General features: G+C 41.9%; 1 protein-coding gene across 2 annotated transcripts; it reads left to right on the top strand.

Moving 5' to 3' along the window:
- Positions 1 to 42: 42 nt before the first annotated feature.
- rrm1 (ribonucleotide reductase M1 polypeptide) lies at positions 43 to 27,065 on the top strand. 2 transcript variants are annotated; one of them, XM_017493292.3, is made up of 20 exons: positions 43 to 359; positions 1,543 to 1,683; positions 2,245 to 2,333; positions 3,023 to 3,200; positions 3,721 to 3,821; positions 7,139 to 7,198; positions 7,300 to 7,339; positions 7,437 to 7,599; positions 10,589 to 10,730; positions 10,841 to 10,924; positions 13,205 to 13,366; positions 14,251 to 14,330; positions 14,551 to 14,752; positions 14,913 to 15,062; positions 15,933 to 16,154; positions 16,267 to 16,343; positions 16,966 to 17,101; positions 26,365 to 26,460; positions 26,547 to 26,735; positions 26,817 to 27,065. In XM_017493292.3, exons 1-20 carry the CDS (start codon positions 341 to 343, stop codon positions 27,006 to 27,008), a joined length of 2,523 nt encoding a protein of 840 aa, XP_017348781.1. In that variant the 5' UTR covers positions 43 to 340; the 3' UTR covers positions 27,009 to 27,065. The 2 variants fall into 2 exon arrangements, with proteins under 2 accessions (XP_017348781.1, XP_017348782.1); XM_017493293.3 differs by lacking the exon at positions 1,543 to 1,683 and having other exon boundaries at positions 59 to 359.
- Positions 27,066 to 27,779: the final 714 nt, after the last annotated feature.

The following is a 27,779-nucleotide window of genomic DNA, read 5'->3' as shown; positions in this document are numbered from 1 at the left end:
AATATTATTATATCATCTATTATTATACTTCATCATCCAGTCATAATTAACATAGCGTACGATAAAATACTCAAACCCAACCACAGACGAAAAAAGAAAACATTAGAAAATAATAAAATCTTTAAGAACGTTATATACGTGAACTATGACATCGGAACCGGAAGAGGCCATCTTTGAACCCTATTGGTCAAGTAGAACCCGGGTTTTGTGCAAAGGTTCTCGCGCGTTTTTAAGGCAACCGGACTTTGCTATCAGCTGTTCCATCTGATCTTTTTTTTTTTTTTAATCCTTCTTAACATAGGGTTTTGTGTACTTCTTTTGCTTTAATACATAAATCAATATGCACGTGATTAAGCGAGGTGAGTTTCTTAAAAACCTATTATTGAATTCTCGCATTAGTCGGGTATTAGTGCAGCTAGCTTTTCTGCAAAACCAAAAAAAATATATTTATCATGACAATTATTAACCATAGATGTCATTTCAGACACCAGGATACCACCAGCACCAGGATAAAACGAGACAACTGCACTGAAGGATGATGGGAGCTTTATGTATTTAGCTGTTATAGTAATGCTAGTTGGCTAACTGGTGACCATCATTTCCCCATAGTTTTTCTTTTTGTATTATTAGCCCCTGTAGATTATTATATACTCTTCGTATATTCCGAAATTGAATAAAATGATAGTTTACCTGGCTACCACTGGATACTTATATAACATGGTGAACAGCACCATTTACTTAGCAAGCAGCAGCCCGAAGCTCTAATTTACAAAAACAACACTTCGTAGTGCATTTCTGTAAACTACTGCACTGATTGTCACATCAGTGTAGTCTTTATTGATAAAATATTTGGAATACTTTTTAAATGAAAAAAGGTGGGGGTCTCTTCTACCTATGCCATGTTCCTTTGTCGGTGTTATTGGCGCCAATTAATTGAGCCAGTTCACTTACTTACAAGAAAACTACTAGTTTTTGGACATTTTTTAATGTAGGGTATTCACTTCACTGCTGTTTTTCCTACCACTGTAAAGTATTATATTAAAAGCTCTGAATACTTTTTTTAACCCCCCACTGTTGAAATGACAGGACTTATTTCTGTATGACTTGTATGGCAGAGGCTCTACATAATCTAAGACTAATCATCATAAACACAGCCCATTTTATTTTGCTGTACCAAAATACCTAAAAGACCTTTTTATTGATTGATTGATTGTTCTCCCCCTTCCCTGACTTTTTTTAATTGAAATCTTGGAGGTTTATTGTCCTCTTGTTTAATTTTCAGTCTCTTCTCATAAAGACTTCAAAAGACTTTCCTAAAATCAGGTCAAGATTTGCAGCTTCTGTGTCAGAAGTTTGTGCTGGTGAAGCAGCTAAATTGTTAGCCGAAGAAGGAAGTGAGAGCTATCTAGACTTATAAGCACCAAATTTCTTAAATGAATCAAAACGAACTATATACTTACTTTGCTTACAATATTGATAAATGACACCACTACTGCATGCTCCAGCCGATTCTCACTGCTATGTTTATGTTTGAGTCATCAGTGACTGAAGTTGGTTCGGAGGTTCGACCCGTGGAGAGATCTACCAATCGTCGTAAGGAGAAGCAGTGCGTCCAGACAGGACAAATGAAAAGCACGCTGTCCAAACAAATGCAAACAAATGACAGAGATGCATGGCTTCTGGGTGTGGTTCTAATTTAACAGCCTGTTGTCTGATGAGCCTTAAGGTTTCTTCTCATTAAGCCACAGCGTATTTGAATCTCCTGTAGAACCCAAGAGAAGCACGACTTCTTTGAGCGTGTATCCGTGTCGTGACGACAATTGTTAAGAGATTTTCACACAGGCTACGCTGCCTTCCTAAAACAGGTCGAGTTAAACGAACCAACAATCTCTTATTGCTGTGAGATATTTGATCGTTTGAGTTACTAAAATATATTAAGTTACACCGAGAGTGATGAACAATATAGACACTATTTTATAAAGATTTCATTGCTGTGTTTTTTAATTTATTTTTAGAGGAAGCTGGGCTTAGGGTTGAAACAACATTAAACCCATATTGTGGTGTCGTGTTATGCATCTTTTACGTTAAGATTACTATTGCGCTCGAATTGGCCCGCATCATTATCTACATATACAAATACTAGCACACTTAACCTGCATAATTTTGAGTTAGCTTTATTCGATTTCACAAACGAGTTCTGCATTACAGGAAGTCTCACCAGAATGTAAATTTTCTGTTTTACAGATGGACGCCAGGAGCGCGTTATGTTTGATAAGATCACTTCCCGTATCCAGAAGCTCTGCTACGGACTCAATGCTGACTTTGTTGATCCGGTTTGTATGCAGATAGACTGTACACATGAATTAACTTCATCTTGCTTAACATGATGTTTTTTAAAAACATAAGCGGAATGGGAGTGAGGAAGAATCGGAAGCGAAAAGCAGAGACTCATGTCTGGTGCTTTAGAGGTCTCTGGCCCGGATTTAACTGGGAAATTTGACCTCATGTCACATAGAATTTGCCTTGTTTTGTAAGCAGAGGTTTTTTTTTGCATTTTTAAAAATCAGTGCTCATGAGTGAATAGCAGAATTTAGTCGAATAGAGTAGGGCTGGGCGATATATCTATGTAATATCGATATCGTGATAAATGATTATGCAAAACACTTTTCTGAGATATCGTTAGCATGGTGATGCATTTTTTTAAAATCGATTTTATTTATTTTACTTTTTTAGTAATTCTAAATGAAATCGTACTGAATAGATGCTGTGGATTTTGCTGAATAATTTTTTTTCTCTGTAGGCATTAAAGAAAAGTATCGTTGAACTCAGTTTAAAAGCAGACAGTAGTAAGCTAAATTATATATCTTGATCTGAATCATAGAGATGTCCTCAAGTATCGTGATGTGATTTTTTTGTTTGTTTTTTTGTTATTATCCAGCCCTAGAATGGAGTAGATTTAGCCATTATCATGACTTGAGTTGAAGTTTTCCTAGATACTTACACCGTGTCGTGATGTTTCCAGACTCAGATTACCATGAAGGTGATTCAGGGTCTGTACAGCGGTGTGACCACTGTCGAGCTGGACACACTGGCTGCTGAGACGGCAGCCACGCTCACCACCAAACACCCAGACTATGCCATCCTGGCAGCACGCATCGCAGTGTCCAACCTGCACAAGGAGACCAAGAAGGTCTTCAGCGGTGAGTAATCATGTAGGATTAATGTCAGAAACATCGCACACTGCATTTGTCTTAAGATCACATGCTATATAAATATGATGACATGTTTGGGGTCCTAAATCTGAGACAGCCATTTACGAGTCGAAGGCTGACGCAGGCTTCCTCCGAGATGCTTGAGACCAGCATCTATTTTCAAACTGCTGCTTATACAGCATCATCAGACAGTTTAAAACACCTGGAGGAGGTGCTATTGCACATACACACTCTTAAGACACCCATGAGTGTTGCTCTGATTTCCACCTAACTTTTAATATTTTCAATGACCAATTGATTTAATAGTGTGAGCACACATACAGCGATTAAAATAAAAACATACTCAGTGTTAACTAAAAAAAAAAAAAAAAAAACGATTCATGGATGACCGAGCACTTTATACACATTTCCCTAGATATCCAGAGGGTTTTTGACAATAAAATTTCTGTTGTTCCCCTAACTACAATTAATGAATGTTTCTTTCATTTAAAATTTTTTTTTTTTGCAGAGGTCATGGAGGATCTCTTCAACTTTATTAACCCCTTGAATGGAAGACACTCACCTATGATTTCCAAGGAGACCCTTGACTTAATCATGGCAAATAAGGATGTAAGAAGGCAGATAAAGTGTTTTTATTGTTGTAGTAGTAATAATAATAATAATAATAATAATAATAATAATAATAATAATAATAATGATGGTGATGATAAACTTTATTTTATGTAGCACCTTTTTGAAAAGGCCTCTCAAGGCACTTTCCTTTAGAAAAGAAAATATAAAGAAGTGAATGGCATAAAACAAAGTATATAAGCATCTATCAAAAATAGATAATGGTAAACTACTATGGCTGCACGATTATGGCCAAAATGATAATCATGATTATTCTGATCAGTATTGAGATCATGATTATTTATCATGATTATTAATTAATTTTAGGGACAACATATTTTTATTGCACTTTCACATTTAAATAAACAGACCGCTGCTTTCACCTCCATGTTGTGCTACATTCCTGCTAATGTACAAATCTTTGCATCAAATTAGACTGATCCTTAATGTTCATCTTGTAGAAGCAAAATATAAATAACATTGTACCCAAATTATAGTGCAAGTTAAAATAAAAATGCCATCAACCAAATGAAACTATGCATCAAATATAACAATATGCAACCAAATGACAACAGTTCAGGCGAATGCAGAAAAGGGAATAATGTTTACAGGAGGAGAGACGCAGACAAATCACCCAATAGAGTGGTGCAGGGATGACATCATTTTGTACTGAAACCCGGAAGTTATCATCACACCGGTTCCCTCGACAAAATGCAATAGGTTTTTCCCATAGGCTTTTGGATTATTGCAAAAAATAAGCTCTGTGATCAACAAAAGTTTACAACAATAACACGTTTTTGTCCATCAAGATATTTTTCACAAATGAACACAACTTTTATGAAGTTTGAAGCCTAAATACAATTACCAGAAATAAACAGCTATCTGTACATGGTTGAAGTCTAAGGTTTTTTGTTTTTTAAAGAGATGGTAAGGTTAATGTGCCACAATATAACACACAAATAGGCATGAGAAAACTTGAGCTTGTCAATTATGACAGAATTTAGGAACATAGTGTGAGCCATGACAAATTAGTTCACCTTCTGATAAACTAAATTTAATATTTTCAGTTAATTTTATAGGCTGTATGCAAAAAAACAACCGTTAACCTTTTCCACCTTGTAAACAAATACAATAAGCCTCAATGTTCAGTGTTTGAAGTCTGTTTCTCTTAAATATATTTAAAGCTACACTATTAGACATTTTCCACTGTCATGGTTCTGGGCTGGAGTCAGTTCTCGATCCGCTCTGTGTATATTGTGTAGATATCTGAATAATCTCATATAGGATGTGATTGGGTGAGTTTATTTACCTGTCAGATGCACAACACTTTAGTTTAATGGTGTTCATTAGGGACGCACCGATCAGGATTTTTACAGCCGATACCGATCCAGATACCAATCTTTTTTTTTTTTTTTTTTTTTAAGCTTTAATCAGGAGGTCTGTCATAAACAGTTAAATGTAAGCTCTCTGCTCATGGTTACTGTTAATTGAGTTAAAATAATAGCAATGAGAAATACTGTTGTTTAATTGATAAATAAACAAGAATAAAATATGTATTTTTAAATATCTTAAACAAGAGTCCTAATTAAAACACAAAAAATATCCATAAATTAGGAAAAAGAAGGCTAATAGCCTTCTAAAGAAATAGCAAACTAAGCTTAATGTTAAATTGATATTAAATGCAACCCATAGTAATTAAACATTTCTTTTCTCATTTTACTTATATTTTATGAAGTTATTATAATCTATATTTTTATATTAAATGATTTTTTTATAACTAGGCACATTTTCTGTCTTTACATTTTATTAGTTTTATTTTTGTTTGTTTCAGTTGTTCCTTATAGTTGGGTTCCCCCAGTACAGTGTTGCCATGTCTGCTGATAATATTGTGTTTTTCGGGGCATTAAATCAAAACATGAAAACTGGAGTTGACTTTTCTGGTGATATCTGGCAACCCTGAGCTTAAATGTGAAAAAAGTGAATATGCTGTCTATTAGAGTTGGTGAAGAGAGAGTGGCAGTGTACTGTATGTTTACAGACCGAACAGTTGCTGCTCTTGATTATGATTGTTGAGGAATTATTTAATAAAGAAGTTTGAATTAAACCCACCTTGTAGCGTTAGTATTCTTAATTTACTCTTCCCAACGCCGCTGTGTCTACACAAGCAGGTCACAGTTGCAGGTTCAGGTCATTTTGCGTGATCAATAAAAGATGGCGGTTGTGAGATCAGGAAGTTGAAGCAGATGATGTACAGAGTTACACTCGTCATCATAATGGCTTCTCTGCAGTATTTACACACTTGTTCGGTTAACTAAGGAGATGAAAAGCAGTGTGAAAGCAACTTTTGCGCTGTGTAGATGCATTTTGGACTTCCTGTAATTTTTATTCCAATTGTATTCTACAACTCTGAACAGGTCACTCGCACCGGTGCGAATATATATTTTTTCACAGTCACACAAAGTATTTTTCAGTTGTAAGTGCGAGTGAAATGGTCGCACTGTAGAGCCCTGAGTTTATCTGCAAAGTATTTTCCTGTTCGGCGTGATGTTTAATGTCCCCAACAACCTCTGTAGTGCCCTTTAGCAACATGTTAGTCTCATGATTTTCCCTTGCACAGGCAAAGCTAGCAGCTTGAGTGCTAAAATGCTAACTCATTTCCGGGTTTTGGCATTCAAAATGAGGTCATCCTTGCGCCTCTCTATGGTGACTGGCTGTAAGTTTAGCAAGCGCTTGATTTGTTCAGTTTTCTATGTGCCTAGGACGAACTGTAAATGTCAAAATCGCAGTCGATCATGTTATCGTGGACAGTCAAAATCGTAATTGAGATCGATATTCGATTAATTGTGCAGCCCTCTAAAATACCATTCAATAATAATAATAATAATAATTCAATTTAAAAAAACAACAAAATCAAGTAAAAGCTATCTGAAAGAGAGAAGTTTTGAGAGAAGATTTAAATGTACTAAAAGATTGAGCTTCTCTAAGATCAGATGGTAGTGCATAAGAAGAAAATGCCCTGTAACCCATAGTATGTAAATGAGTCTGAGGGATGGTTAAAAGACCAGAACTGGAGGAGTGGCAATCACGATTTGGGGTGTAATAGGTTAAAAGTTCAGCCAAATACTGGAGAGCCAAAGCACGCAAAGCCTTGTATGTAAGCATAAGGATTTTCAAATCAACATGAAACCTGACAGGGAGCCAGTGCAAGGATTCCAAAATAGGAGTGATGTGCTCACTTGTCCTGGACTTTCTTCTTTTTAAAAATTTTTTTAAATGTGATTTGGTTTTAAACTCATCCTTCTCTTCTGTCACAACAGCGCCTTAATTCGGCCATCATCTACGACCGGGATTTCTCCTACAACTTCTTTGGCTTCAAGGTAGTCTAATTATTTGATCTCAAATGTGCTTATATGACCAGTAACTGATATAGAAGTTGTTTATTCGGATCATAATTCAACATTCCCATTTTTTTTTTTAGACCCTGGAGCGTTCATATCTGCTTAAGATCAATGGAAAAGGTAAGAGTAGATATGATGGGATAGATTTTGAGAGATTTGTTTGTTTCTAAATGATAATCAACGAGCACTCGCTTTGCGCACGTGTGTGTGTGTGTAGTTGCGGAGCGGCCTCAGCACATGCTGATGAGAGTTTCAGTCGGCATCCATAAGGAAGATATCGCTGCTGCCATCGAGACCTACAACCTGCTGTCTGAGAAGTGGTTCACTCACGCGTCCCCTACACTGTTCAACGCAGGCACCAACCGGCCTCAGCTTTCCAGGTACTCACTCCGTAGCATTTGGGAAAGCCGCAGTTACAGATTTAATTTCATTAAAGCTTGGTTCTTGTATGCCATTTTCTTTGTTCACTTTGTAGTAAATCTGTTTTGAAGACTTGTACTGTGTATAAGAAGCATTTACAGAGATATTAGAGATGCACTGATGTATGTGCCGATAAGGGTTATTTTTCCCATTGCCCGCTCGCCCTCACGCTGAATTAAAGGGCTTGTACACTGTTGAAAGATTTAGGTTGAAGATGAATTGACAAAGTATATTGCACAGAAAAATATATTTGTAGAGTGTTGAGCTGCACGATTATGGCTAAAATGATCATCCCGATTATTCTGATCAATATTGAGATCTCGATTATTTATCACGATTATTTTAGGGACAACATTTTATTTCACTTTAACATTTAAATAAACAGACCGCTGCTTTCACCTCCATGTTGTGCTACATTCTTGCTAATGTACAAACCTTTGCATGAAATTAGACTGATTCATAAAGTGCATCATCTCATAGAAGCAAAATATAAATAAAATTGTACCCAAAATATAGGATAAGTAAAAATAAAAATGCCATCGACCAAATGAAAATATACATCAAATATAACAATGGGCAACCAAATGAAAACAATTCCGGTGTATGCAGATAAGGGAATAATGTTTACAGGAGGAGAGACGCAGACAAATCACCCAAAAGATTGGTGCAGGGGTGATGTCATTTTGTACCGAAACCCGGAAGTTATCATCACACTCGACAAAACGCAATAGGATTTTCACACAGACTTTTGGATTATTGCAAAAAATAAGCTCTGTGATCAACAAAAGTTTACAACACTAACACGTTTTTGTCCATCAAGATAATTTTCACAAATGAACACAACATTTATGAAGTTTGAAGCCTAAATACAATCGCCAGAAATAAACAGCTAACTGTACGCTATAAATGAACTACACCACAGTCGCTCGACCTCAACGTCACCATCACCAAGCTTCTGACAACTTCTCCAAGCTTGATTAAAAACATTTTCCAGAATACAGATTTCTCTGTGGATGAATCTTCATCCACGTGTTTTTTGGGGGGAATTGTGAGAACCAGTTTCAGGGCTGTACGATAATTTCTTTACAATTACAAAAATTTAGGAGCATGGTTGAAGTTTAATTTTTTATTTATTTATTTTTTTTTTTTTTTGAGATGGTAACGATAATGTGCCACAATATAACACACAAATAGGCATGAGAAAACTTGAGCTTGTCAATTATGACAGAATTTAGGAACATAGTGTGAGCCATGACAAATTAGTTAACCTTCTGATAAACTAAATTTAATATTTTCAGTAAATTTTACAGACTGTATACAAAAAACAACCGTTAACCTTTTCCACCTTGTAAACAAATACAATAGACATCAATGTTCAGTGTTTGAGGTCTGTTCCTCTTGAATATATTTAAAGCTAGACTATTAGATAATTTCTTGTCATCATAATGGCTTCTCTGCAGTATTTACACACTTGTTCGGGTGACTGAGGAGATGAAAAGCAGTGTGAAAGTAACTGTTTCTCGGTGTAGATGCTTTTTGTAGTTTCTGTAGTTTTTATTCCGATTGTATCATTCAACTCTGAACAGGTCACTCGCACCGGTGTGAATAAATATTTATTCACAGTCACACAAAGTACTTTTCAGTCTTAAATGCAAGTGAAATGGTCGCACTGTACAGCCCTGAGTTTATCTGCAAAGTTTTTTCCTGTTCGGCGTGATGACGTTTAATGTCCCCGACAAACACTGTAATGTCATGATTTCCGAAGCGAAGCTAGCAGCTCGAGCGCTAAAATGCTAACTCGTTTTAGGGTTTTGGTGCTACAAAATGAGGTCATCCCTGCGCCGCTCTATGGTGATTGGCTGTAGTTAGGAAGTGCTTGATTTGAGTGGAGAAAACAGCAGAGTTTTCTCTGAGCGGAAGACGAACTTTAAACGGCAACATCGCAGACGATCGATATTCGATTAATTGTGCAGCCCTAGTAGAGTGTATATTTCATATCAGTTAATGTTAATATACAATTTATATTACCAGTTTATATTATATATGACCAGTTTGATGTTCAGTGATGAAGTAGAAATGCTTTTGTTTGAGTGAATGTGAAGACTAACAGGAGGTTTTTTTTTATTTTTTAATTTTTTTTTTTAGACTTGTCAATGTTAGAGTTAATAACATACAATGTTTTGTATTTTTATTTCTATTTAAAAGCAAATAAAACTTGGACAAGGACTGTCAGACCCTTATAAAAATCCACCACCTTCCAAAACTCAAAATTCACACAGGTACAATTTGTTCAGGCCAAAAAGCTTTTTATTCACTGTATATACTCGCAGTAGGGGATGACGGTGGTGCTCGAAAGCATTTAGTCTATTGCACTAAATGACCAGTAAACACAATTTTGGAGTACATTTATCAGGGGTAGTCAACTGGCCCTCCCCCACGGTCCTCCATTTCTGTGGACTGACCCGGACTTTCGGAAAACACTGTAGCAGAGACCTGAAATTTGACCTGAAAGTTCAGCAACTGGAGTTTTTGAAACACGAAGCATTTCAGCTGCTGAAGCACGCCGTCTTTTGCAGCCTATTAGGTGCATTTTATGTACCTTATTTAGCTGATTGCAGCCCATTGAGTTCTCAGGCTTTCACAGATTTACCTTCTCTGGTCTAATTAGTGGAGTGATGACAAAAACAGAATGTTTGAAGCCAGTTGGACAAAGAAAAGCCTTTATTTTCCGCTTCAAGTTCAAAACGGGTGTCTCGTCTGTTCGAAGTCCAAGGCGCTAGTCAAAAATGGTAACGTGAATTGCTAGTGGGAGTCAAAACAACCAATAGCTGGAACTTCACAAATGTTGGCTAAATACCACTGCCATATGTCCTACAGAAATATCTTATTAAATGGTACATAATTACTGTTCATAGAAGTGACAGGAATCACATGGTGTTTTATTTGCAGCTGTTTCCTCCTGTCTATGAAAGACGACAGCATCGAAGGAATCTATGACACTCTGAAGCAATGTGCGCTCATCTCTAAATCTGCTGGGGGCATCGGCGTGGCCGTGAGCTGCATTCGAGCCACGGGCAGCTACATCGCGGGAGTGAGTCACCTTCACGACTAGTCGCCAGTTTTAGACTGGGTCTACTAAAAGTGTATTAAAAGTAACATCAAATAACCTTTTTTTATTATTATTTCATTTTATTTTTTAAGACAAATGGTAATTCTAATGGCCTGGTCCCTATGCTCCGAGTGTACAACAACACGGCCCGATATGTTGACCAGGGAGGAAACAAGGTGAGAGAAATTCTGAAAAAAAAAAACCCACTGAATTTTTATTCTGAATATTACAGGCTTCCCTGACCTGAAATCGCGATCTCTTTTGCACACATCACAATCAGAAGTACATTTTAGTGTAGCAGAGTACTTATGGTATACAATTTTAGATTCTGCTTTGCCCATAAGTCAAAGGAGGAAATTACATGTAAAGATTTCATTATAACTTAACACACAGGCAACACTACACTGTGTATAAAAGCAACTGCTTTTTAATTTTTTTTATTAGCATATCTTTCTCCACTGCCATGTCAACTGTATGGCTTGTTAAAGCAGACACATCCTGTATTTTAGAGAATATAAATGGCACCAGAGTACAAGTGTATAAATGCTGTATTTCAGTTTACTGATTGGATAAGCTGTACTAGGATGATCGCTAATGACCGACAATATTCCACCTACATGTTTGCTTCTCAAAATATGTGTAGCTCTTAGAATCTTGGAAACCTGGTGGATTTTTGAAACGGCCAAAAACGAGGACCCAAAAATAAATTCACCAAAATATGACCGTTTCAGTTTTTAGTTAAAATATATTTGTTTGCGTTATAACCTTGCCTAGGCTTTCTACAGAAAAATAAGGTACCAGTTTATGAAATGCAACAGTATAAACAATCAGTCTACCTAAAATATTTAAATTTATTTTATAACTAACTAATTTATTTTAATATTATAACTTTCCTTATGCATTAAAAGATCAGCTTTAATCAAGCTGGTTAGTTATATGCCATAATGAACTGGGCATAAGACCAAATAGATCCAGTTTGTAAACAGTCTAAATACTGGTTGTCTATTGACACATGTCAACACTTACTTTACACTGTGCTCTTTATATTTAAAGAAAAAGTAAAGCCAAGATAAACAAGTAGCACTTTGCAGATGACTGAGCTCATAGCAAAGAAAGGTTAAAGTATCACTTCAGCGATATGGAATTGATACAGGCTTGAAAAGACGGATGAAAAATATGCTGCATTACATCTATGCAGTAATTCACCAGTCGAAATGACATCATTTTTGACCTCGGCACATTCGACAATCGACACCCCTGCGTTTATGTTTTGTTAGCAGCAAGCTAGGCAGAAAACTCGGATAAGTCTGTTGATTACATCTAAAACTCATTTACTCTATCGAGAAGTGTTCATTAAGTAGTGCAAAAATAGTAATAGCACGATCTATAGCAAATAGTGCGCAAAAAGTATATATCCTTTTTTTTTAAAATAGTCTTTATCTAAAGGAACCATTTGTGGTATTTGCTATAGATGGCAGTAGCTGTGTTTACATGGACAACAATAATCCACTCTTAACCCGATTAAGACCATACTTTGATTAAGAAACTACCATGTAAACAGCAATTTTTACTTACCTTAATCTAATTAAGGTCATACTCGAATTAAGCTCTAATTGAATTAAGACAGGTGGAGTACTCCTGTTTAGTCGCATTATGGACGTGTATTACAGACCTGTAAACACCTTAATCACATTATGAACGTCGTGTGAGAGTTTTGACCGCATTTTGCGACAGGACACGATTCTACACGGCAGTTCTCAACATTTTACAGCGAACAAGAGAGTTCAGCTGCGTCCCAAACCGCATTCTTCCCTACTATAGACCTGTAGTGGGGAAAACTACATGTATCTCGGCTACTATATAGACGGTAAGTACGCGGTTTGGGACCCAGCCCACGGCTTCAAGCAGTTGTCTATTAGCACGTATAGCATGACAAATAATTAACTGCACTTAAAGCATTCGTAAAAAAAATTAAATAAAAATACCCAAAATTGTATACGGTACCATAATGAAGACGAACTGTATGTTGATACGTTAAATTCTGGAGGGACGTCGGATGGCGCGGTGACGTGATGACGCGGGCTGTTAATCTAATTATGTTCTAGAACATGTAACACGGGAACATGACAGGAGTATTCTAAAAGTGACTCGTGTAAACACCTTAATCACATTATTATCTTACTCAGAGTAAGGTCAATAATTAGATTACTGCTGTCCATGTAAACGTAGTCACTGTTAGTATTTCTGCACATTTTTCTAATAAATAAAAAAACTGAAAAAATGCTCATTCATAATTGCATTATGTAAGACCAAAAAAAAAAAGAATTGTAATTGAGAATCGTTCATAAAGTTGAAACTATCAAGATTTAATTTTTAATTTTTATTTTTTTGCAATATTTCCTAGCACTATTCTGTTCTGAGTGTTAGATATGACGACGGTTTTTACCTCTGTGCAGAGACCTGGAGCTTTTGCGATGTACTTGGAACCCTGGCACTTTGACATCTTTGACTTCCTGGAATTGAAGAAGAACACTGGTAAAGAAGAGCAGAGAGCCAGGGACCTGTTCTACGCTCTCTGGATCCCTGATCTCTTCATGAAGAGAGTAGAGACGAACGGGGTAAGTGCAGCTCATAAGCTAAGCGCAGTAGCAATGTGCAATGGGCTACCTGGACTCTGTGCTGTGACGTATTTCAGTTTTGAAATGGCATGTTTCCGGGCGAAATGGGTTTTTTTGTTTTTTCTTTTCCTTCACAATGCGTTGAAAACGAGTGATCAAAACGAGTACTGACCTGATAAATTGGCAAAGAATATCGGACAATATAATTTAACGTTGTCTATAAAATATAAGTTACAAAGTCTTCAATTGAATACAGCCCGTTAGCAACAGCACATGCTAGTCTGCGGTGAACCATGTAGTCTAGCATTAGCTTGGATGTTCGTTTCTGTTAATAGGTGTTTTCTTACCTTCATGGTATTTGTGATGAAGAATACTTTTTGAGCAACATTTTCTCCAGCTTGCTAGAAGGGACTTTGCGAGTATTCTTACATATCCGACGTATGATCGACCACCTTCAGGAGCTGAAAATGTCGCAGTTACAAGCGAAGAGCAAACCTAGGGAAACCTAGGCAAGTTCAATGCGGAAGTGGTTGTACATGTAGCCACCTATTTGCATTACAATAGGAAACGGGCATGGTGTTTTGTTTTGGAGTTTTTTTATTAAGACTGTATTCCTGACATGAAATGTTGTGCCATGAAAGATTTTATATATTGCTTAATTATTTTGTGTAGAGACCTTTAAATTGCATCTCTTTGAATACATCCTTAGATTAGTGTAAATTATAGTTGCACATCCACATAGCTTCAGTTGTGTTTTTTTTTTTATTTTTTTTTTTATTTGTTTTTGGGTTTTTGATTTTCAAAGCTGAAGTTAGTTGTACAAATTATTTTAATAATTTCTTTTGGATGTGTACACATTCACACACGTGCTTTTTTTTTTGCAGGACTGGTCTCTTATGTGCCCGAATGACTGTCCAGGTCTAAATGAATGCTGGGGAGAAGAGTTTGAAAAGCTTTACACAAGGTTAAAAAAAAAAAATCATTACTCTCCTAGAGCTGCAAGACTGTTTCCACTGGATCTTATCTGCCAGTTAATTGAAAGTAGATAGTATTTTCTGAAGGTTTTCATGTTCTCTCAAGTGTTTGCCCAGACCTAGCCTAGTCATTTCTGCTCTGAGAGAATCTTTTTAAATCTTTAAAATGCTTACAAGCGTATTGATTTTAAGTAACTGTTTACGTCACAGGTATGAGCAGGAGGGGAAAGCGAAACGTGTCGTGAAGGCTCAGCAGCTGTGGTACGCCATCATTGAGTCTCAGACGGAGACCGGCACTCCGTACATGTTATACAAGGACGCCTGCAATCGCAAGAGCAACCAGCAGAACCTGGGTACCATCAAATGCAGCAACCTGTGCACAGAGATTGTGGAGTACACCAGCAAGGATGAGGTGAGGACAGAGTACTAGCAAATACTGCGGTATATCCATCCACAGTAGTGCTAACGTTTGGGAATGTATCTTTTTTATTTTTCCCATAAATATGAATTTATTTATTTTTTTAATTATAATTTAGTTTCTCCTTCTACAAAACCTGATTTTCTGGTTGCAGATAGCCGTGTGCAACCTGGCATCTCTCGCTTTGAACATGTACGTAACACCCGAGAGAACATTTGATTTCCAAAAGTTGGCATCTGTCACGAAGGTCATTGTTAGGAACTTGAACAAAATCATCGACATCAATTATTATCCAGTGCCAGAGGTGAGTTTTAATTTTTCTAGTTCATTCATTTCAGCGATTGGTCAGGCTATTTAAAGGCTATTTAACAGTTAAACATCCGATGATCAGGGCCGATTATATCCTGTCAATCAAAAAAAAATTGTGTTGTGGGTAAAGATGATGTGTCTTGTGTGGAATGACGACAAAACTGCAGTTTGTAATCTCTAAGCTCTGCACTGATAAAATTTTACACCGGAAGTGAGCAGCAGTGAAGTGCGAGTTTTGGCGTCGAGTCTGTTTATTTATTTATTTATCTATCTATCTATTTATTTATTTATTTATTTATTTAATCCCCCCCCCCTCGTGCTGAATTAAAGGGCCAGTACACAGTTGAAAGATTTAAATGAAGATGAGTTGACTAAAAGTATATATTGCACAGAAAAATATATTTGTGGAGTAGTGTATTTCATATCCAGTTAATGTTAATATATAAAAAAGTTTATATTATATATTACCAGTTTGATGTCAGTGATGAAGTAGAAATGCTTTTGTTTGTGGTGAGTGAATGTGAATCCTAACAGGTTTTTTAGAATTCAGTCACTTAATTCTGTTAATATAAATTAATCACATTCAGTAAGTTAAGAAATCTTAATTTTATCCTCAGAATTTAATGTTTTCATGTTAGAGTAATGTGTTTTCTGTTTGAGACCAGTTACTGTGAAACAACTTGTTGAAATGTAGAGAATAAAGTTTTTATTTGCATTTCCTTCAGAATTGTGGAATTAATTATTATTAATTTAAAAGAAGGCATAAAAGGCAGAACTATCGGTCAGTATCGCACTGAATAGTCGGTTATTGGTATCGGCTGAGAAATTTTGTACCCGTGCATCTCGTGTATATACTTTTTGATAGGCGGAGAAGTCAAACAAACGCCACAGGCCCATCGGCATCGGAGTGCAGGGGCTGGCCGACGCCTTTATCCTGATGCGTTATCCTTTCGAGAGTGATGAAGCTCAACTGCTCAACTTACAAATCTTTGAAACGATCTACTACGCTGCGCTGGAGGCCAGCTGCGAGCTGGCGGCCGAACATGGCCCGTACGAGACCTACGCTGGCTGTCCTGTTAGCAAGGGTGTAAGTATCCCAACTAGAGCGCAGCACTACAGGCTCTAAAGTTCTTCCTAATCATCATTTATTATACTTGTGTAGATTGTTAGCGCTTAAAGAACCTGTTCTTGTTTCTCAGATCCTGCAGTACGACATGTGGGACAAGACTCCAACAGACTTGTGGGACTGGAAGGCCCTGAAGGAGAAGATTGCAAAGTAAGCTTTAGTATATGTAGGTCCTCTTTGACCTTATTCCGTCTTACGATAAGATACCAAGTAAGACCTTGGTCTATTTGTCCAACGCTTTTTTTTTTTTTCCTGGGTCTTCTGCTTCCAGTTTGCTCACATACTCTCAATCTGGGTTGACATTGTTGAGGGACCAGTTGGTAGACCATTTGCTCAAGATGAGCAGTTTTTGTATCTGGTCTATTAGTTCTTGTTTTTTTTATTTATTTTATTTAAACTTGCCCAATCGAAAAGTAGGTTCAACAACCATGAGTAGGAAGAATAACCCTACTCGTTATTGACTTTCTTAAAACAATTTTTCATTTGGTAGTTAGGCTATGTTTAAACATAATGCATTTCTTGGCTAGTTAAATGTCAGTCTAAAAAAAAAAAAGTGGTTCAAAAGGTTTCTCGTGCCATCAGTGAGGTTGGCATTTGGCCAATCAGTGATGCTCCAAATCTGGTAATTAGACAGTACAGGACATCTGGACTTAGGCCAAGCCCAGTGACCAAAATTAGGTCAAATGTTTTCCTTCCTTTAGAACATTTACAGAAAAATTCCTATATAAAAGTACACATGCCTTACTGCAGCTTTGCTTTTGTTGCTTTGCAGGCACGGTGTACGCAACAGTCTGCTCTTGGCTCCCATGCCCACTGCCTCCACAGCACAGATTCTGGGCAATAATGAGTCCATCGAGCCCTACACCAGTAACATCTACACACGCCGCGTGCTGTCTGGAGAGTTTCAGGTTAGACACAAGTCACTTGTGTTTTTGTATTATAAAGTTCATTTTGTTGTATCAATTACACACTTGTGTACAAGGAAGACGGTGTGTGGGGGTGTTGGTGAGTGGGTGGGCGAGTGTCGGTGAGTGTGTGGGGGTGTCGGTGAGTGTATGTGGGTGAGTGTGTTTGGGTGGGCGTGTGTTGGTGAGTGTGTTTGGGTGGGCAAGTGTCGGTGAGTTAGTGTTTCTCTCTGTAGTGGTTTTATTCCTAGTTAATTTTTCTAATGTGTTGAAAAGGAATCTAGAATTGTTTTTGTTATCTCCTATTAAGGTGGAGAAATTGATTTTTCTAGCATCGCCAAGAGATTTCCTATATTTCAGTAGGCTCTCCTTCCATGCTGTTTGAAATATCACCAGTTTGGTTTGACACCATTTACGTTCTTTACGTTCTACTTGTCGAGTTGTCTGTTTTAAGGTTCACGTTTGATCGTTATACCAGGGTGCTAATTTTTTCTCTCTAATTATTTTTCTTTTGAGTGGAGCCACTCTATCTAGCGTGTAGCGGAGTTTTGACTCCAAGCTTTCAGTCGCCTTATCAAGTTCTATGGGATCTGACGGTGATCCAAATCTAATTGATGTTTCTGCGAGGTTATTTATGAAGCTCGGTGCAGTAGCTAATGTGTAGGTACGTTTTACGCGGTGGCGAGGTGGAAATATTATGATCAATATGTATTATGAACGCGATAAGATAATGGTCTTAGACAACTTCAGACTGCGGAAAAATTATAATATTTTTTATACTTAGTCCGTATGTTAGTATGAGGTCAAGAGTGTGACCACCATTATGAGTAGGCCCGATTACGTTCTGATTAATCCCTACTGAATCTAAGATGGACACAACTGCTATTCTTAGAGGGTCTTCCAGGTTATCAAAATGAATATTAAAGTCTCCGACGATTAATGCTTTATCTACAGACACAACCAGGTTTGAGACAAAGTCTGCAAATTCACTAAGAAATTCAGTATATGGCCCTGGGGGTCTGAAAATAATAATTAGAGGAATTGACTTATTTTTTGTGGCTACATAACTTGTACTGGTATAAAGAATTTCAAAAGAATTAAATTTATGCTTAAGTTTTTGTGTGACGACTAGATTTTTACTATGGATGAGACCAACACCTCCTCCTCTACCAGTTGAACGAAGCTGATGTACATAACTGTATCCAGGAGGACTGGCTTCATTTAATGCTATGTACTCTTTTGGTTTAATCCAAGTTTCTGTTAAACACATTAAATTACATTCCTGATCAGTAATGATGTCGTTAACACCATGCTTGACTGTAGGCAAGACACACTTGTCTTTGTACTCCTCACCAGGTTGCCACAACACACGCTTGACACCATCTGAACCAATTAAGTTTACCTTGGTCTCATCAGACCACAGGACATGGTTCCAGTAATCCACGTCCTTAGTCTGTTTGTCTTCAGCAAACTGTTTGCGGGATTTCGAGTGCGTCATCTTTAGAAGAGGCTTCCTTCTGGGACGACAGCCATGCAGACCAATTTGATGCAGTGTTCGGCGTATGGTCTGAGCACTGAGAGGCTGACCCCCCCCCCCCCCCCCCCTTCAACCTCTACAGCAATGCTGGCAGCACTCATACGTCTATTTCCCAAAGACAACCTCTGGATATGATGCTGATCACATGCACTCAACTTCTTTGGTCGACCATGGCGAGGCGTGTTCTGAGTGGAACCTGTCCTGTTAAACTGCTGTATGGTCTTGGCCACCGTGCTGCAGCTCAGTGTCAGGGTCTTGGCAATCTTCTTATAGCCTAGGCCATCTTTATGTAGAGCAACAATTCATTTTTTCAGATCCTCAGAGAGTTCTTTGCCATGAGGTGCCATGTTGAACTTCCAGTGACCAGTATGAGGGAGTGTAAGAGCGATGACACCAAATTTAACACACCTGCTCCCCATTCACACCTGATACCTTGTAACACTAACAAGTCACATGACACCGGGGAGGGAAAATGGCTAATTGGGGCCAATTTGGACATTTGCACTTAGGGGTGTACTCACTTTTGTTGCCAGCGGTTTAGACATTAATAGCTGTGTGTTGAGTTATTTTGAGGGGACAGCAAATTTACACTGTTACACAAGCTGTACACTCACTACTTTACATTGTAGCAAAGTGTCATTTCTTCAGTGTCGTCACATGAAAAGATAAACAAATATTTACAAAAATGTGAGGGGTGTACTCACTGTGTGTGAGTATATTGTATGTGTATATGCATATATATACATTCATATATATTCATGTGTGTATATGTGTGTGTGTGTATGTATGTATGTATGTATGTATGTATATATATATATATATATATATATATATATATATGTGTGTGTGTGGTTGTATATGTGTGTGTGTGTATATATGTATATATGCATGTGTATATATGTATATACATATTCATATATGTATATTGTCGCGACACGAAGGAAATCGCTCCTTCTCCAACTGCCGCACCGGCACGACGTGGGCAGCTTCCTGCCGATCATTCCGCCAGCCGGAAGGACCGCCGCGGCAGGGCGGGACTGACGCGACACCGGCCAGCGATTGGCGGACCCAACGGAGAAATTCCACCACTCAGGCGACGGCGGAAGAGGATAAAAGGGCGTGCTTCCGGCCGTACGAGGGAGGAGAATATCGTAGCGACCAGACGGACTCCGTGCAAGCGCGGACGAGATCGCCGGGTGGTGAGAGTCACACCTACGGAGGACGCCGGCCCGGGAAAACCCCCCGCCCCCGTCTCGGGAGTCCCGCCTCCGCCACGAGTAGGCTACACCGGCAGTCACGCCTCCACAAAACCCCGCACTCATCCCCTCACAACCCACTCACCTCACCCTTGCACCAATAAATCACCGTTTTGAACGTTCTTCTGCCTCCTGTGGGTCTGTACGCCGCCCTTCCCCGGGCTAATCCCTCACAACTGGTGGAGGATGCAGGCATAGTACAGACTCGCCTACCACAAAAAAAAAAAAAAAAAAAAAAAGGAAAACCCCACAAAATGGACCACACCCTGCAACACCTGCTGGAGACCAGCCTCCAGCAGCACGCTGTGACACAGCAGCTCGCCGAGAGCCTTCAGGTCGCCACACAGACACTGATCGCCATGAGGACTGAGACCCCCGCCGCCTCCATGCCTCTCCCCGACGCAAGCAGCGAGATCCGCCGCCTACTACCCCCCCTCGGCCCCGAAGAGGACCTCGAGGCGTACTTCGAAGCCCTCGAGAGTATCGCCCGCCGGGAGGGGTGGGGCCGTGACGATTGGCCACGCGCCCTTGGTCCACTGCTCACGGGAGAGGCCCGAACAGCCTACTATGCCCTCGAGCCGGAGGAGGCCGCGGACTACCTGGCGATGAAGGAGGGAGTCCTGGCATGGTGTGGCCGAACCCCTGGCCAGGCAGCTACTGAATTCCATCGCTGGGTTTATCGACCAGGTGCCCGACCACGTTGCCAGATGAGCGCCCTCATCCGGATCACCAAACGATGGCTCCGGCCGGATCGGCATACCGCCTCGGAGGTGGCAGAGAAAGTGGCGGTTGACCGTTTCCTGAGGGCTCTACCCCGGGCAGAGAGACAGGCCGTGGGGGCACACGCCCCAACTACGCCCCAGGAACTCCTGATCTGTCCTGGAGCGAACCTTGGCCACCCTGGAGCTCGACCCCGGGGAGCAGCAGCACCTCGATCGGCCCCTCGGTGCCCAGGGCCCCCGGTCTGACCGCCAGACCCGGCCCCGCACCTGGAGGAACCCCCAGAGGATGCCCACTTGTGAACACCCCCGAGATGAGCCCATGCCTACAGAGCCGGAGAGGGAAGCCGCCCGGCTGCTTACAAAACCATGGCTGGCAGGCTGCGCCCTCCATCAGCAGCAACCGCCGGAGGCGCCCTCCTTGACGGTGTGGGTCGAAGGGAGACCGGTAACTGCCCTACTGGACACCGGGAGCACGGTGACCCTCGCCCAGCCCTCCATCCTGCCCCGCCCAAGCGGGACGCTCACCGTGACCTGTGTCCATGGGGACACCCGGGAAGTCCCCTCAGCCGAGGTCCAGATCCGGGGCGAAGCCGGCACCTGGCCCCTCCAGGTCGGAATCATCCCCGAACTCCCCGTGCCTCTCCTCCTGGGATGAGACTGGCCAGGATTCCGGGTGGTACCGAGAGCCGAGCCCCGGAGATCGCGGCGACGTGTGAAGGGGATCCCAGCCCGGCCGGCCTACCTGGCCCAGGACGACGGAGAGGCCACCTCAGAAGGTAAGACCCGCCAAACTACTAACCCTCTGTCGTCTGTCTTTCCCCAGGTAAACCGGGAGGGGAAGTTCGGCCGGGAGCAGAAGGAGGACGACCGGCTGAAGCACTGCTGGGCCCAGGTACGGGTGGTAGAGGGGATCGACCAGAGTCCAGACCTGAGGCTCCCCACATCGTACTTCCTCGTCCGAGGGGGGCTCCTATACCAACGGGCCTGCTGCCGCGGGGAGCAGGTGGACCTACTGGTGGTGCCCCGAGCCAAGACGGCCGTCTTATTACACCTAGCCCACACCCATCCTCTCGGCGGCCACCTGGGGGCCCGAAATACCCTGGAGAAACTGCGGGACCGCTTCGTGTGGCCCGGGATGGACGCGGAGGTCCGGGCCTTTTGCCAACAATGCCTGCAGTGCCAACGCACGGCCCCGCAGAGGCCCCCGCCGGCGCCCCTGATCCCCCTGCCCATTATCGGCGTCCCGTTTGAGCGAGTGGGCATGGATCTCGTGGGGCCCCTACCCAAGTCTGCCCGGGGCCATGAATACATCCTGGTCCTCGTCGACTACGCCACTCGGTACCCTGAGGCACCTCCGGACGTCCGTCTACCACCCCCAAACCGACAGGCTGGTCGAGAGGTTCAATCAGACCCTCAAGCGGATGCTGCACCGGGTGGTGGACGAGGAGGGGAGGAACTGGGACCTCCTCCTCCCCTACGTACTTTTCGCCGTTCGGGAGTGCCCCCAGGCGTCCACGGGCTTCACGCCCTTCGAGCTCCTGTTCGGGCGGCGCCCGCGGGGATTGTTGGACGTAGCCCGCGAAGCCTGGGAGGAGCAACCATCCCCCTTCCGCTCCGTCGTCGAGTACGTGCAGGACATGCAAGCAAGGATTGACAGGGTGGGCCCCATCGTCCGGGAGCACATGCACGCGGCGCAGGAGGAGTGGAAGAAGGTATACAACCGCCCCGCACAGCCCCGGGAATTCCAGCCGGGGGACCGGGTCCTGTTAGTGCCCAGCAGCGCCTGCAAGTTCCTCGCCCGGTGGCAAGGTCCATATACCGTCCTCGAGCGCCGGGGCCCGGTCAACTACCGCCTACAGCAGGCCGGTAGGCCGACGGATGAGAAGCTATACCATGTAAACCTGCTGAAAAAGTGGGGGGAACCAGCCCCGGTGGTGTCGGCGTTCGCAGCTCAGGACTCGGACCGGGGCAAGGGTACCTTGGTCGGCTTAGGGGAGGACATCACCCCCGCCCAAAGACAGGAGCTTACCGAGCTGATCAACCAGTTTGCAGATGTCTTTTCGACTTCCCCGGGGATGACTCAGCTGGTCCAGCATGAAATCAAGACTCCTCCCGGTGTAGTGGTGAGACAAAGGCCATACCCTGTCCCCGAGGCCCGGCGCCAGGCCATCGAGGAGGAAGTCAGTCGCATGCTGCAGGACCACATCATCGAGGAGTCCAGCAGCCCCTGGTCCAGCCCCATCGTCGTCGTGCCGAAGCCGGATGGGAGCATGAGGCTATGCAACGACTTCCGGAGGCTGAACCAGGTGTCAGAGTTCGACAGCTACCCCCTCCCCAGAGTGGACGACTTGGTCGAGAGGCTGGGGAGAGCCCGATTCATATCGACCCTGGACCTCACCAAAGGCTACTGGCAAGTGGCGCTCGCACCGGAGGCAAGGCCCAAGACGGCCTTTAGCACGGCCACCGGCCACTGGCAGTATCGGGTTCTCCCCTTTGGGCTTCATGGGGCGCCTGCCACATTCCAGCGGCTAATGGACATCCTCCTGCGGCCCCACCGACAGTTTGCAGCGGCCTACCTGGACGACGTGGTCATACACTCCTCCACCTGGGCCGACCACCTGTTCCACCTCAGGGAGGTCCTGAAAGCCCTCTGGGAGGCCGGCCTGACGGCGAACCCAAAGAAATGCCACCTAGGGCTGACGGAAGCCCAGTACCTGGGATACCGCATCGGACGGGGAATGCTGAAGCCCCAACTAAAGAAGATCGAGGCTGTGAAGGACTACCCGCGTCCGACATCGAAAAAACAGGTACGTGTCTTCTTGGGATTGGTGGGCTACTACCGCAGGTTCGTGCCTAATTTTTCTGCTGTAGCCTCTCCCCTCTCAGACCTTACAAAGAAGGGCCAGCCAGACCAGGTGAGGTGGACAGCCGATGCAGAAAGGGCCTTCCAGGCCCTAAAAGGAGCCCTCACCAGCGCGCCGGTACTCCGCAACCCGGACTTTGACCTCCCGTTCACCGTACATACTGATGCTTCCGAGACCGGGCTGGGCGCCGTCCTCTCCCAGACCTTCGACGGGGAAGAACACCCGGTCCTCTACATCAGCCGGAAGCTGTCCCCGGCCGAGAGGAAGTATGCGGCGGTCGAGCGGGAGGCACTAGCAATAAAATGGGCCATCGAGGAGCTGAGATACTACCTGGCGGGCAGGCACTTCGTCCTCATAACAGACCACGCCCCCCTGCAGTGGATGGCCAAGGCGAAGGACACCAACGCCCGGGTAACCCACTGGTTCCTCGCCTTACAAGACTTCTCCTTTCAGGTTAAGCACTGGGCGGGGGCCCAGCATGGTAACGCGGATGGGCTCTCACGACGAGACACCCTCTGGGCCCACCACCGAGTGGCAGTAGGCTCGGAGCTGAGTTGGGGGTACTGTCGCGACGGGCAGAGAGCCGGCGCACACAAGAAGGAAATCGCTCCTTCTCCAACTGCCGCACCGGCACGACGTGGGCAGCTTGCCGAACATTCCGCCAGCCGGAAGGACCGCCGCGGCAGGGCGGGACTGACGCAACACCGGCCAGCGATTGGCGGACCCAACGGAGAAATTCCACCACTCAGGTGACGGCGGAAGAGGATAAAAGGGCGTGCTTCCGGCCGTACGAGGGAGGAGAATATCATAGCAACAAGACGGACTCCGTGCAAGCGCGGACGAGATCGCCGGGTGGTGAGAGTCACACCTACGGAGGACGCCGGCCCGGGAAAACCCCCCGCCCCCGTCTCGGGTGTCCCGCCTCCGCCACGAGTAGGCTACACCGGCAGTCACGCCTCCACAAAACCCCGCACTCATCCCCTCACAACCCACTCACCTCACCCTTGCACCAATAAATCACCGTTTTGAACGTTCTTCTGCCTCCTGTGGGTCTGTACGCCGCCCTTCCCCGGGCTAATCCCTCACAATATTTATGCATATATGTGTGTGTGTGTGTGTGTGTATGTATGTGTGTATATATATATATATATATATATATATATATATATATATATATATATATATATATATATATATATATATATAAAAAAAATGAATGTGTGTGTAGTATTTATGTATTACTTTTTATGGATGCACAGAATGCTACAGTCCTAGCAATCCCTGGTTGATTGGTAGAAACTGTCATTCCCAGGGATTGGTTCAGATATCAGGTTCAAATACATTTTATTGTTAGTGACATTTAATTTGACTCTGAATTATCTTTTGTTTATTTTATCCATCAATGTGACACTTGAACTTGTCTACCACTCAGGTTTTTGGAAATTATCATTTCATTTGTAAATAAATTTCAAATAAATCCATCAATGAACGATCATCAGCTCAGCTGATGTGAATGCACATGAATAACAAAATTGATTAATTTTAAAATATCTCATTTTAATATATTTTGATGCATTTAACAACACCACAAAATATTATTTTAACATTTTAAAAACTTTCCTCCGGACCACCTGCAATTACACCACTGACCACTAGGGGTCTGCTGAAACACTGCATTAGATGGTAGAGTATATAATGCATAGTGTAAGTGTATAGTACGTGGCACGCAACTATACTATAACTACAACAATACTATGTATAGTATTTGGGATACAACTTTAGTATTTACTTTCTGAAGCGTGTTTTCGGAACAGAACGTAATGTGTAAACGTGCAGCGCGCAGACCAACTAATCGATGACTTTCATTGACAACGAATTTCATAATCGATTAATTGTTGCAGCTCTAACTGAGACAACACGCCAGATTCACTTTGGCTTTACGTTAGCGTAATCTCAAACATTTTTGTAGACGGAGGTTTACAGCATTTCACCTGATTGGTAATGAAAAGTGAATTTTAAAAAACTGTTGCCAACTAAAAGGAGGAGGTCTTCCTGCAGATTTCCGCCAAAATAAAAGCCACGTCTAACACACAAAAGTGAATTAAGTCAGACATATTACTGTTATATTATTTGTACCCCAAATAAAAAACTATTATTATTATTAAGTATTATTCAGTGCAGTAGTAATATTACAAAATAGCTAAGTTTTTTTTTTTTTAAATATAGATTTTCTTCTTAACAAAAATGTATGTATATTTATAACACTACTTGTTACATTACCCTGACATTAAATTACAAATTAGCTCGTAAACACTGCTGCGACGGTGTTTCTAATACAGCTACCGAGGGAGTGGTGATAAATTTTACATCTTTTTCTTTTCTGACTGCTTTAATCCATCTCTAATATATTTTCTTTTCTTTCACTGTTGAAGCAAATGGTAATACAAAAAGGATATTTAGTTTACCTCTATAGAAGTTTACTTAAACTCGGAAATGGCTGGATATGCATGAACGCAATCCATTATAGGTAATGTACTGTGTAGCGTGATTGAAGTGACGTGCAGGTCAATTGTTTTGGGAGATGTCTTGAATATGGTATTAAATTTGAAGTGCTGATACATGCAGGCACACTGCAGGGGGTGCTCCAGGGCTGGGAGCATGTATCTTAGAAGAACTTTAAATTTGCAGTATTACTGTGCAGTGTTTGGCTAGTTTCTTTTGGATATCTGATTATATTGAAACTTCCAGTCAGAGCAAACCATTTTGCCTTTTAGGTAGAAGAATATTCTACAAACTTCTGCTTGTAAGACATGTTGAAGTATTTTCCGTTCAGTGAAGTGTGCAGTACTTTTCAATGAAATATTTATTGATCCTGTCCAACATGCAGATTGTGAATCCTCACTTGCTGAAAGATCTCACCGAGCGAGGTCTGTGGAACGAGGAGATGAAGAACCAGCTGATTGCTCATAATGGATCCATCCAGGTTGGTATTTAATCTTGCCCTTGGACGGTCTGTATTTTATCTCCTTGGTGTCTCACTAATGGTTCTTGGTGGGCTTGGGTTTACAGGAAATCCCCACAATTCCAAACGACGTAAAGGAGTTGTATAAGACAGTATGGGAGATTTCACAGAAAGTGGTCATTAAGATGGCTGCAGACAGAGGAGCATTCATTGACCAGAGCCAGTCACTTAACATCCACATTGCTGAGCCCAACTATGGAAAACTCACCAGTATGCACTTCTATGGCTGGAAGCAGGTGAGTGAAAAGTTTATGGTATCGTTTGGTGTGCTGTTATTGCAACATGCTTTGCTCACACTTGTGTAATTCCCTCTACAGGGGCTTAAGACTGGTATGTACTACCTGAGGACGAAGCCAGCTGCCAACCCCATCCAGTTCACCCTGAACAAGGAGAAACTAAAGGTGGCACAGGAAACCAAAAGCAGTGAGGAGGAGATTAAGGAGAGGAACAAAGCTGCTATGGTGTGCTCTCTGGAGAATAGGGATGAGTGTCTGATGTGTGGCTCTTAGTTTCTTCTTCTTTTTTTTTTTTTTTGTAAGGCCTTCAATAAAAGCCAGGTGACACATTTTGTGTAATTAATTTGTTCAAGAACCTGGAAAAAAAAAGAAGACATGAATGTTTGTTACATATTTTAACTAATCTTGTGTATATTAAAACTATTAGCTTGTGCATGTTGATTATTAAAAGCAGGATCACAGGTGTGTTCTCGCAAAGCAAGTGCACGGAAAAGCCCCAGGTGGCAAATCATTGAACTTATGGGACAGGCCGGCTGTGTCGCACAAACAGGTGTTGAGCAAGCTGCAACCTGCACAGGCCATGGGGACAAATTACAGCTCACTTAACAAAACTTGTAACCATTCATGGGTTATAGGTGAGGTAGGATACATAAACATCTCTGTACATAGAGATTTGTTCATATAATTAAAGAGTTTGAGCTAAATCAGGTTATCCTAAGCTTTATGTGTAACCATGATGTTATTTATTTATTTATATATATATATATATTTATATATCAGAATATTTATATACAGACTTGGACAGTGCTTCAGCAATATTAGTTGCTTCTATTTTTCATTAGATGTAAGATTTTTACACACACTTTCATGTCTTAAATGCAACAGTGTTTGAGATTTGCATGTTTAAAATCACACAAGCTTGAGGAGAATGTGTTCCACTGTAGTCAGCTAAGAACAGGAATCTGAAGCTACAATGGGCACATCCTTATGCTTTTCTGCTCACCATGGTTGTAAAGAGTGGTTATTTGGTTCCTCCAGATTTTT

Source organism: Ictalurus punctatus, chromosome 18 (assembly GCF_001660625.3).
Source record: "Ictalurus punctatus breed USDA103 chromosome 18, Coco_2.0, whole genome shotgun sequence".
Taxonomy (NCBI): domain Eukaryota; kingdom Metazoa; phylum Chordata; class Actinopteri; order Siluriformes; family Ictaluridae; genus Ictalurus; species Ictalurus punctatus.
The sequence above is the reverse complement of the archived record's forward strand: the minus strand, read 5'-3'. Positions and strand labels throughout refer to the sequence as shown.

Coding starts and splice junctions, on each gene's coding strand:
- rrm1 (XM_017493292.3), top strand. Junction 3,822..7,138: donor TAATCATGGCAAATAAGGAT/GTAAGAAGGCAG, acceptor CTGTCACAACAG/CGCCTTAATTCGGCCATCAT. Junction 14,331..14,550: donor TTTGAAAAGCTTTACACAAG/GTTAAAAAAAAA, acceptor TTTACGTCACAG/GTATGAGCAGGAGGGGAAAG.